The sequence below is a fragment of the Ictidomys tridecemlineatus genome, chromosome X, assembly GCF_052094955.1.
Source record: "Ictidomys tridecemlineatus isolate mIctTri1 chromosome X, mIctTri1.hap1, whole genome shotgun sequence".
NCBI classification, from domain to species: domain Eukaryota; kingdom Metazoa; phylum Chordata; class Mammalia; order Rodentia; family Sciuridae; genus Ictidomys; species Ictidomys tridecemlineatus.
The window spans coordinates 3,580,272-3,592,953 of record NC_135493.1 but is presented as its reverse complement, the minus strand read 5'-3'; the positions used below and the strand labels follow the sequence as shown (position 1 = coordinate 3,592,953).

The 12,682-nt window shown below is 40.3% G+C and overlaps 1 protein-coding gene across 1 annotated transcript in view; it reads left to right on the top strand.

Moving 5' to 3' along the window:
* The window catches only part of Pasd1 (PAS domain containing repressor 1), a 48,685-nt gene extending 37,166 nt beyond the window's left edge, over window positions 1-11,519 (top strand). The window contains exons 7-13 of the mRNA XM_040286787.2: window positions 64-196; window positions 3,844-4,115; window positions 6,617-6,808; window positions 7,194-7,244; window positions 7,370-7,470; window positions 8,610-8,865; window positions 10,799-11,519. Of these exons, the coding sequence (XP_040142721.2) occupies window positions 64-196; window positions 3,844-4,115; window positions 6,617-6,808; window positions 7,194-7,244; window positions 7,370-7,470; window positions 8,610-8,865; window positions 10,799-10,984 (1,191 nt within the window). The 3' untranslated portion in view covers window positions 10,985-11,519. The remainder of the gene's footprint in view (window positions 1-63; window positions 197-3,843; window positions 4,116-6,616; window positions 6,809-7,193; window positions 7,245-7,369; window positions 7,471-8,609; window positions 8,866-10,798) is intronic.
* The last annotated feature ends 1,163 nt before the right edge of the window (window positions 11,520-12,682 follow it).

Genomic DNA, 12,682 nt, shown 5'->3' with positions numbered 1-12,682 from the left:
TTTTCCTGTTGTCCAGTCCATGTCCAAAATGAAATGTCATCTTTCTCTTTTGGAATTCTGTAGGATGAAGTTGATATTGTAGAGGTTGAGCAGTATGGAGCACAAGAATCTGTTCATATCATTCAGATAGATTCTAGTTCATCATCATCTTCCGACACTAGCATATCATCTTCTGGAATCATGCCAGAATCACCAAGTAGGTATATTGGAAGAAAAATAGTGACTTAAAAGATAGTTACAATTTTCCAAATGAAAATAATGTTCTATTGATAATGGTGTGAAATCATAGGACTGAATGCCAGCTTTCTTCATCTGTAAATTTGTGAGATGATTTGAGAGTAATAAAAATGAATATCTCATCACAGGTTCAAGTGCTTGGAAATGGTATTATTCTCTTCATTTAATTTTAATCTTTCAAAGATTGGTGGTAGATCTCAGTCCTTAGAGAAATGGCATTTTATCTTTGCATACTCATATAGCCTGCTCTGCATTCCAGAGAAGCCTCTTGCAATTAAGTTTTAATGAGAGTAGAGAGAAAAGATAGTCTTTCAAAAATTGAGATATTTCTTGCATGAATTTCAACAGTGAACACATTGCAGAGATATAATTTGATTAAAAATTGCAAAACTTAAGGATTGATATATAATATAGATTGTGTCCCTGATTAGCTGAATCTTATGGTAGATGATTCATATTATGGAATCTTCTTATATTGAAGCAATGTCTTTAGTTTAATTTAATATTTTATTCTGTTTTAACAGCCTCTAAACTCAGTCTTAATGCTTCTATTTCTTAAATATTCTTAGTTGTTGCTTTTAGTCTCAGAGTTCAGATCCAAAAAAAAGTCCTTTCAAAACAATGGAAGGAGGTGAAGCCCATGAACTTATAACTATGATTTCTAAAACTCAAAGGAGTAGTGATTGCTTTAAACCTAGTATGAAGACTTATTTTGTAGATTTGCTATAGAGAATTATTCATATTTATTACTATTAAAACACAATGGAAAAATCCTTAAAATCTTCTACAGCTTGACTTTTCCAATAAGGTGGGCAACAAATTGCACTATCATTTATTGATAATTTATTTGGCTTGTTCATTTGAAATCAGAAAATGATAAGTATACTGTTAAGATGCAAGACATATTTTGGAAGTGGTTGATAGTGGAAAAGGAGTTAAAAGTTTAGTCAAGGATCAACACCCAAAGTAACCAGAAACCAGAATTTTCCAAAATATTTTAAGTGGGCATCTAAAACTCATGCCATGGCTGAAAGGCAATTTGCTCACATCTGTCTGCCTAATTCATATGTTTCTATCTTCTAAATTTTGATTTTGAAATAATTGTGGGCTTTGAGAAGTGTTATATAACTAGTATCAGGAAAACATACAGGAAATTTCCTCCATTCCTTTCTTCTCTTTTGTGATCTTGATATTTTTGAAGAGTACAGATATTTTATGGAATGTCCCTCAATTTGAATTTGATGTTTTCTCGAGATGATTTTGAGGAAATAACCTTTTGGGGAAGAATATCACAGAAATGGTGAACCTGTATCAGTGCATCAGAGCAGAACCAGTGTGTTGTTGGTCACTCATACCAGTGATGTGAGTGTGATCACTTGGTGAAGATGGTGTTTGTGAGGTTTTACTCCTGTTGAATTACTGTTTTTCCCTTTGTACTTTACCAAATGTTTGACGGGGGATACATTGAGAATATAGAAATATCCTTTTTCTCCTTAATCTCTCCAGTCATTTCAGCATCGACAGTGTAACTTGCTTATAGCAATCTACTTCTATACATCTTAATGCCAATTTCTGTTTCCCTCATTCCTTATATGTTTATTACCTGAAATCTTTCTGTAAAAAAAGTGTTGTTCCTTCTCCCTCATTCATTTATTTATTCATTCTTTCATTTATAATAGGATGGACTGATGTGTAATTATTTTTATGATTATTTTGTTCCCTGTTATCATCATCATATGTTTTTCCAAATTTCAGCTCTTTCCAGTTAGTTCCCTTGTCCTTTCACCATGCCTGCATCTTTTCCTTCTCACTTCCTTATTTGTGATATTATAAGTTGTTCCAAGTCATTAAAATCAACATCTTCTCTAAGGAATCTTAGGTCCTGTATCTGGAGAATGGTATTTAGAAGTGAAGGCTGGGATGCTAGGTGTACTTATTGTTACAGGTGTCCCACTGCATCTAAACCCTCTCAGTGGGCAAAGCTATGAAAGGTGTGTATGCATATTAAAGTATGTATGCATATGTTCTGTGTTTTCATTTCAGCATATTAAAAATATTTATTGATAACCTCTTACTCTGGTCTAGTACCACAGGATTCATTCTAACCTTTTCTCATTATGTGCAGTATAAATTATTGATCCCCTCAAAGCACAAAAGCATATAAAAAGTAGTTTCAAGAGAGTAGAGCAAGAGCAGGTAGTAGGGAGAGTGCATATGATTAAAGAATGATATATGTATACATGGAAATGTCAAAATGAGACCCATCAATTTATAAAAATTCATGTTTGAATATTTATAATAAAACATCCCCCCAAAGTGGTTTTACAATTGATAACCCAGACCCCTGAAAAAAACCCAAATTACCATCTAGAGTTAACTTGTGTGTATACTTCTTTTTATCTTTAGCCTTATAGTATTCAGTTAAACCACTGCTTTCAAATTTCTTAGGTTGGACTCTTTATTCCTCACCCTTTTTAGTATGGATATGTCATTTATTTGTACTGCAGTTAGATTCTCTTGTCACAGTCTCCATTCCAACTTGGGTTTTCTCACATCCTAATCAATTTATTTTTACATTTGTATACAGTAAAACTCAGGCTATGAGTCCATCACCATAGTACCAAAGGGAACAGTTCCATTACCCTGTAGATTTCTTTGTGCTGCCTCTTTGTAGTCATCCTTTGTCACCCATCCACTGTCAACCATTGGTCTGTATTTCATCTCTGTTTGTTTCCTTTTTCCAGGATGTCAAGTAAACACAATCATACATTGCCTAGCTTTTTCTTTCAGTGTTAGGGATAGAACCCAGATCTTCATGCATGCTAGGTAAGCACCATACTACTGAGCTACATTCTCATCCCCAATGGCTAGCCTTTTTGATCTAGCTTCTTTTATGAAACAAAATGCAATTAAAAATTTCCTCCATGTTTTATCAATCAGTAATTCATTCCCTTGTATAATTGAGCAGACTGTGCTTTAGAAATTTACCACAAGCTTTTATTAAAAAATCCATTTACCTGTAGAAAGAAATCTGGGTTATTCCCAAGATTTTGGCGATTATGAATAAAGCTGCTATAAACATTTGTGTAGAGGTTTTTTTTTTTTATGAATGTATGGTTTCAGCTCACTTGAGTAGATTCCTGGCCATGAGATTACTGGGTCATATGGGAAGTGTGTGTGTGTCAAACTCTTTTCCAAAGTGACTCCAGTTTTCATTACTCAGTGTTCTCCAGGTGGTCTTCAGCCATGTCCCAACACCTCCAAGAGCATCTTTAAGGTCCCATATTCTGGGGAACCCCACTGTTCAGAAGTGATCTATGACTAGGTTTAATTTGGTTTTACTAGTTGGACAGTACGAAATTTCTAGACAACTAGACTGGATTTGTACACCAGCATAAGCCAGGGGGTAGGTAGAGGTCAATTCCAACATTCCCTCCTTTGTTTTCATTTTCAAATGTTAATGGATTTTAAAGTTATGTTCTAAATGATTCCTGGTACATGGCACATCCTCATCCTGAATGTAGAATTAAACCATACTCTCCTGTTGTAACTTTGATAACACTGGAACTTTTGCTTTTTCAGTCATGAATATGCTTTCTTCCTCAGCCTCCTCATCTTTGCAGAGCCTTGAATTTGAATCTGAGATGGACCTGAGGAAACGAGAGGAGCCCATAGACTTGGAATATTCAGTGGACTCCGAATACATAGATGACTCCATGGACCAGGATGATGTTATTGACCTAGTGTCCCAAGAGGCCTCAGTGGAGCCAGACTTTGAAGAAAATTCCTTGGACTCAGTGTATCAGGAGGACGAGGTGGAGTTGGTGGAGCAGGAGCTTTACCCTGCCTCCAGCAAGGCTGCTAGTGGTGATGCTCAGGTACATCTTGGAGTCTTCCTTTACACATTTGTCTGGAACTGTAACCTTACAAATAGTCCCAAATTGCCACTCTTGTTTCCAGTTTTACTTTGCAGAAAAAGCATGTTCTTTACTTTTTAAAACTGTATCACTATTTCTGGTATACTGGATTTTGAGATGCAGCTGAGAACCTGGTAGACCTTCATAAAGATGGAGTCTGGAAGTTCTCTAAGACTGAATCTCTGTTTTCATCATGTGAAATGTACAAGGGTACCTTATACTTCAGAGATGTTTGAGCCAAATAGGAAGCTTGACTACTATGAAAAGCAGGATTTTTAAGAGCCATGACCCTCATCACCTGTGAGGGGATGCTAAACCATCTCAAGGGAAGACAACTCTCCTGCCCACCCATATCAACCCTCCTACACCAAAAGCTAGGTTTTCCCAGTGAAGTTTGTATTAGGTCACAGCATACATTTCAGAATGGTAGATATATCCAGTCATCAAATGTCAGTACCAATGCACAATTCAAAGCCTAATCCAAACAGATGGATTAACTACTGTGCATCTCCTCTATCCCCAAATTTGTGTACATAGTCACAGATTTGGACAATCATATTTTATATTAGTCAGGATTATTAAAAATCAGGATTGGCAATCAAAGAAATGACTTCATGGTCAGTTGTGTGGAAATGTGTACATTAATTACTGTGTTAAACATGAGTCACTTTATCCCTAATGCCAAAAGCATCCTCATCTAATGAAAAATCTGAGGATTAGAAGACTGTTGTATGGATTTGGCCCCAACAGTATGATGTTGACAAGTTCCTGAGCCTTAATTTCTCCATCTTGGCAAAGTCTTGCCTTTGCAGGAATTTGTGTCCTGCTATGAAATTTCTTTTAACTACTCAAAGAATTTTTTGGGGGAGGGTAACAGGAATTGAACACAGGGACACTTAACCACTGAGCCACATCCCCAGTACTTTTTACTTATTTTGTGACAGGATCTCACTAAGTTGCTTAGTGCCTCCTACATTGCTGAGGCTGGCCTCAAACTTATGCTCTTCCTGGATCAGCCATCATAATTCCTGGGATTATAGGAAGAAGAATGTATAGTAGGGCTGGGGATGTGGCTCAAGCGGTAGTGCACTCACCTGGCATGCGTGCGGCCTGGGTTCGATCCTCAGCACCACATACAAACAAAGATGTTCTGTCCGCCGAAAAAGTAAAACAAAAATAAATATTAAAATTCTCTCTCTCTCTCTCTCTCTCTCTCTCTCTCTCTCTCATAAAAAATATTTAAAAAAAATAATGTATAGTATATGGTGAAAAGAGAACTGGACAATTTAATTTTTGACAATGGGAATTAAACCCAGAGTACTTAACCACTGAGTCACCTCCCCAGCCCTTTTTATTTTATTTTTCTATTTAAAGACAAGGTCTCACTGAATTGCTTAGAGCCTCCTAAGTTGTTGAGGCTGGCCTCAAACTTGTGATCCTCCTGACTCAGTCTCCTAAGTCACTGGGATGACAGGCATGAGCCACTGTGCCTGGAAGAACTGGACAATTTTAATGGACTAAACATACAGATACAATTTTTAATTTCAAACAAGAAAAAAGAATACTTGTATGGTTGTCTGGTTATCTCTCTGCCACACCTGGCTATGTACTCATATGAACTATACTGGCATTGAAGGACCATTTTGTGATATAATAATCTCTGGGTTTTTGTTCTTATTTTCTTTCTTTATTATGTATTTATTTTTATCTCCAGAGTTAGCATGTAGATGTATCTTATCTTCATTAATGTTCTAAGTTCTTTGTGTATGAAGACTTCTGTTCTCTCATCACGTTTATATAGAGGATGTCCAGTTCAGAGCAAACAAAAGTCATTTCCAGACCCTGGCCCTGCTGCCAGTCTTGACAGTTCTTTTCAAAGAATGCCATTTTTTTCTTCTGTTCTATTTTCAATTAAGCAGTCCTATCTACTTTCTTCATTTTTCTCAAATGTTTTCCATCTTTTTTATATCCTCCTTTTACCTTTGTTCTGTTTTGGGCTCCTGTTCTCTCTACTTTGAATGACCCCATAAGCCTTCTAACTGGTTTTTCCTCTAGCCTCAAGCTCAGAGAACACAGGGACTGCAGGCTGATATTAGAACTAGCAGAATTCAGTGGAAACAATGACAGCTTCTGACAATGTGAGAATGTAGGTTTCAGGTCAGAGACCAGTTCTGCATAAGTGGCAGATGGAAAGGAGAGAAGGGCCTTGCCATCCTCAAGGAATTACTAGAGCAGCATGAGGCATGTTGAGTGATTTCCAGTAAGAAACTTCTTTCCCTTTTTTCCTGGCCACACAAGCTGAGGTGGGCTTAGCCATATCTTTAGCAAGGGCTGATGTGGCTCATATCTAGTTATGAATATGGGTTTCCACTGGACACCCATATTCCATGCCCAGAGTGTCTTTTGCCCTAAGGAAAGGTGTGGACTGTAAATAAGACCTTCATGATACTGTGTCCTTACAGATGCGACGAATGACATTGCGGCGCATTTTCAGTCCTGAGCCCCATTCTTCAGGGATGATGTCCAGAAACCAGTATGCTGGAAAGATGAAGAGATCTGTTGCAGATTTCAAGGAGGCCAAACGTTTCCGTAATTCATTTAGCTGTCTCAAGTACACTGAGGACCTTGAAGAAACTTGTGTTTCTTCCACACAGGTATAGAAAACCTGTTTTAACCATATAACTGAAGGAAGGTCTCATTTTCATGATGATTTGTATTCGCTTGGTTTGCCTAAAGAAATAATGGCTGCCCAGTAGGCTTCCATACATTTGCCCAAGGCAGTAAAAATCCCAGGCTAACTGGACCTGAACATACGGTAGACAACATACATTTTTGTGTGTATATGCACTGGTTTATCAGGACTGCAGCCAGGGTCCCACCAAAGAAGTAGACAGTCACACAGCCCACTGAGCACAGAAAAAAAAAAAAAAGGATTCCTGTTGTCCTCTACTTTGTGAGAATGGAGTGGGAGTGTTAAATACACTTCTGGGAAACTCTTGTAGATGCTGAGGTTCTTTTATCTCTTGTCTCTTGATGCAGGACAATCTTCAGGAACAAGACCAATACCTTCAGGAGGAGCTGCAGGAGGAGGTACTGGAACAATGGGTGAAGAAACAGCCATAGCAGAAGGGAAGAGGGACAGATCATGCAGATATATTTGCAAAGCCAACCTGGCATATCTATACCTCTGCATTAACCCTGTTATATTTGTGCAGGATGAGCCCATTGATTCTCCTGTTGAAATAGAAGATGATGAGCAAGAGACCATTGACTATTATAACGATGAAGACTTTGATCACAAGGATAAGAGTCATAGGTAAAAAGTGTATGGAGTGGGGAGAAGGGCCGAGATCACCGCTTTCTCCATGTGGCTAGATACTGTGTCTGAGAGTGTCCATGGGGGCACCAGCAGCTCTCTCACTAATAAAAACTTGGTCTCAACTCATCTTTCTCTGTGGCTACTTTGTCTCTTTGTCTTTGCATGGATGGTGTCTAGCTAAGCAAGTAGTGATAGAATGGAGGAGCCTCCACAACAAAATGACAAGATGAGGAGGCTCCAAAGCTGGAGAATTAGCTCCATTCCCCAAACCTGTTATCAGAGTACAGGTTGTTTGTAGAGAAGTCTTCAGTGGTCGTTGCTGAGTATCTCCTGTGCTTTCAGATTCATTCCCCATCTTTACTGGACTCTGGTGAGCACAGTAGACCAGACAAAGGGGTCTCCATGGATACGAGGGAAGTGGGTGTGAAACAATTGCTCTACTGCTGTGAAGAGCAAAGAACACAAAAGAGTGGGTCCTGGGTAGCAGTAAGAAGGCATGCAGACATTTTTGCTCAGTAATAAAGTTTTTAGTTCAAATGCTGGAAAGAGAAGATTCTGCTCAACAATTAAGGAATAGCCTAGTAATTGGGACCCAATATTTTCTTAATAAATGCTAACTCTCTGAGTCACCCTCCCAAAGCCTTCTAGGCCTTACTTTAGAATCAGTGACCCTGATGTTTGGAGTGGGCTTGGTGCCATGTTTTTCTAAATGGCCTGATAATCAAAATCTTCCCAAGGAAGTTTTTGAAAGTACAGATTCAGAGTTTGGGATGGGTCTTTGAAAACTGCATTGATCCCAAGATTCCCTGGGGTTTTGGTTATGGAGAGACACTGGATTTGAAGTTAGGAAAGTTGCCTTGTAGTCTCTGCTCATGCATCAGTGTCTTTAGTGATTTTGAGGTAGGTGAAATGGCTTGCACAGTCATGGAAGAACATGGACTGCTCTCATACTAGAAAAGAACCACTTGATAGAAATGACTGTGCATTTAGGATCTAAATTCACTTGACTTTGACAGGTTAAGTCTTAAACCTAAATCAAATTTGCCCCAAGCACCTGCTAATGGCCAGGAGAATGTCTTGTGGGCCATCATTTCTAGATCAGTGTCACTGAACAAAGTTTTTTTTTTTTCTTACAGTCTTTTTCCTGAGGAGCAAGATGAGTCCTTTATGGATCCTTTACCATCAGCTCATAGCCGAAGCTCAGAGACAATTTCTCTGAGCTGCTTTCCTCAATCTCCTGTAAGCACTGCGTCCAGCATAGATGCCCTGGAGACTCCAGAGGATTTCATGCAACTGTGGCAAGAGCCACCTAGTCCACATGATTTAGATGAACATGATACTTGGCTCTCCAATGATCAGAACTCCACACAGGATTCACCCACCTGGCAGCAGGTACACTGTCTCCTTCTTCTTTTCCTTCCAGCTTAGGTCAAGAGAAATCCTGAGCCTTTTCCTCATAAGGTGACAACGCAGGAGCATGCTCTACATATGAAATCCAGACTTTAGAATTCAATGAATTTGAGGAAATTACTATTTTCTGTAAGAGTCCTTGAAAAAAATGTGAGTTGTCCCAAAGGATCTTAAATGTAATTTGACCTTGAAACTTCTCTCAGAAACATGTCACCTGGATCCATGCCATGGTGTTAATGCTAAGCTCATTACCTGAGCTCAGGCCCCATTCTGAACTTGCACATCTTTAATTCTGCTCCAAAATCTAGAGCCTAATATGGGTGTGTTTCCTCATAGTGGAAAAAAACACCCCAAAGTTCCCACTGTTGAATGTGCTTGGACTCCATCTATGATGTGCTTATATTAGGCTGGACACACCCATCTTGGGGACCATCCACAGTGGCCACATTTCCAGAATGAAAGCTGGTACAAATAAGTAGTAACACAGAGGTTTTCCTCCCAGGTAAGCTCCCAGCAGACTGCCCTGGAGATTACAAACACTAAAACTTACTGATAAACAACATTTGCAAAAGGTATTTTCATTATGGCATTAGAAATCTTAATATAGCCAGGCCTGGTGGTGCACACCTGTAATCCCAGAAACTCAGGAGAGTGAGACAGGAAGATCACAAGTTTGAGAATGTCCAGACTTAAAAATTCAGCTGTCTTAAAGTAAAAATAAAAAGGACTGGAGATGTAGCTCAGTGGTAGTGTGCTTGCCTAGCATGTGAGACCCTGGGCTTAATCTTGGTCTCTGAAAAAAAATGGTACAAAATAAAAATAAAGAGGGCTGTGTATGTAACTCAGGGGTAGAGTAACCCTGGGTTCAATTCCCAGTACCAAAAAAACTTAATGTAGCTTAACCTTTTTTTTTCTTCAGGCAACAAAACAAAGACAAAAAACAAACAGTAAGCTACAGAAGAATGAAATAATTGAGACCTTTTAAGCAGCTGTTTTCACATGCATACGTTGCCAGCTGGGCTATCAGTGCCATTTTGATCTCTTCATGTGGTTAGTCCCTCTAAATGATCAGAATGGTCAATCAGTCAATGGATCTGATGGTTCCATTGCCAAACCAGATTCTGTCAGAACCCTTCTTTATGCCTGTTTTCAAGGTGCTGACTCTCTTGGATGGGGCCCTGAGCTGCAAAATCTGAGCAGATAGCTCAGGGAAGTTGGGAAGGTAGGATTCCAGAAAGTTGCTCAGTCAGAAGAAAGTAGTGGAGAGGCCCAAGACAGGAGAATGTGGGAGCATCCTGAGGACAGCCTTTCCTGGCTCAGCACCACTTCCCCCAGTAGGTTCAACTCTCCAAATTTCTGCCCAGAACACAGCTCTGCTCCTCCTATCCCTCTGGCTTCTGCTTTACTCTGTTGAGTTCCAGTTGTTGAAGTCCTGCATCATGTCAAAACAGATCCCCACAAGTGGCTCTTTGCAACCCCATCTTTGTGTCTGTCCTCTTCCACACCACAGTGTGGTCTGGTACCTCTCCTGTCACTTTGTTAAAGTGGACTAATCAAATCAAGGTCAATATAGAAATAATTGTGTCCAAGGCCCATGGATGGGGCATTGGGGAGACATGGCTGCAATGAGCTGGGTAGGGGAGGGCCTGACACAAATCTGGGAGCTTTAAGGCAAGTTTGGGAAAGTATAGGTCTATTTCTTTTGGTCTTTAACCTAAGATGCTGCTGGAAAAGAGAAGAGAGGAGGAGCCTTATCTTCCCCAGCTCACCATTCTTCTGGTACCTCAAAGGCTCATATTGCAAAGAGCAACTTCTCAGCTGCTTACTGCCTTGAACTGAAGGGATTTTCCCATCATCATTAAATGGACCTAGGGACTCTAGCAAACAATTTCACCTTGTACACTTTTCCCGGCAGGTGCAAGCACCAGATGTAAATATTCAGGGGTCTCGGGGACCAGATGCTATCGAAGCTGAAGCTGCTGCTACATCCAAGCTGGAAGTACCAAACAGTATCCAGTCTTCTGAGAATTCCAACTCCAGAGACTCAGGAGATCTGGGAGATCCAGGAGAACCTGGAGATGCAGTAACAGCAGAAATTTAATCCCCAGCCATGACAGGAAGGTGGGGGATGGGGACAGACCCATGAGGTCTGCAAAGTCAGGGGACAATGCAGGGTACACAACGTCCCTTGGAGTGGGGATGGGGGGCAGATATTTACTGTTATTTCCTGAAAAGTCGTGTTCATAGTGGTTTGTTAAGCATAGCCTTTTGTTGGAAATTGTGCTGTAGAGACAGCATGTGATCCCTAATTCACTATTATGTAACTATAGCCAGACCCCAGCAGGAGTCTTCTGTCACCTGCCCAGCTTTACACCTACATGTTTCACTATGGCTGGCTGGCTGTGGTCCACTCAAGATCCAAAGTCATGTTTCTGCCAGAAGCATAAAGCATTGTTAGGATGATTTGCAATCTAGTAAGACACTGTTCAGTCTTGGCTACAATTCTGAGGCTGCCTATGCCCCAGAATCTTGCTAAGGAAACTAGCAGGAATGAGTTTCCAACTGTGGGAACCTAAAATCAGTTCAACAATGGTGTATGGCAGGTAAAATAATCTTAGCTTTTTTGCTTAATAAACACTTTCTTTCACTACAAATCTCTTTGAATTTATGACCAACTTTTAGATCCTAGGAGTGCTACTGATTCAGCTGACTGGTCAAGGTCCTAATGAAAGGCTCATTTCCTGAAGGTGGACACCTTGTATACGACCTGCTCCCCTTAGCCTCTTATTCATACTCTTGTCCCATGCCACTTTTGCAGAGGCCAGTGGCTGCTGCTTTCCCATATGGCCCTCTGAACAGCTAGGCATTTGGCCCTTTTCTTGACACTGAGGGCATTCCCAGGGCCACCAGACCTGAAAAAAATTGACCTAGAAGCGACCTGATCAAAGTAGATAATTCTGCCTGCACTGTACATGTGAAGTCAGAGGTGAACCTGGATACTAAAGGACGATGTGCCCATTCCCTTTGCATGTGAGTTCTCTCTATAGCCATTTTTATTGGCAGGCTTGCTCTCTGGAGTATAAGGGATTCTGTTTGCTGGTCAGGCACCAAGGAGAACATATTCCCAGCTGTCTGCACAGTGGTGGGGTGGGAAGTACTGGTATAAGTCTAACAAAAGTCATTATGTGCCTTTCACAAGGTCATGAACCATTGTCAGAAGAAAGTAAAGGAAACCCTCGGTCTCCAATGGCAAGGAAAATAAAGGGGCATATTAGGATTCACATCTCCAGAAGTAGCCTGATATTCCTTAGACAATGTGGTGTCTACCAGGATCTTATGGGACTGAACATGTTCCCTCCAAGCTTGTATGTTGAAGCCCTAGCCCCAATGTGAGGTATACAGAGATGACACCTTTGGGAGGTAATTAGATGAGGTCCTGAAGGTGGGTCCCTTATGATGGATTAGTGTCCTTAAAGAAGAGACCTAAGAGTACTTGCTCTGCCTCCTAACATGCAGGTACACTGATTCAGTCAGCTTTTTTGATATTGTGACACAAACATCTGAGCAGAACAATTTTAGGGGAGCAAAAGTTTATTTGAGGGCTCTTGGTTTCAGAGGTCTCCGTCCACGGATAGCTGACTCCATTCCTTGGGGCTTGAGTTGAGGCTGAGCATACTGGTGGAAGAGTGTGGCAGAAGAAAGCCGCTCATATGATGATCAGGAAGTGGAGAAAGAGACTTCACTCACCAGATACCCCAATGTCCACCTCCTCCAGCCACATGCTACCTACCTACAGTTA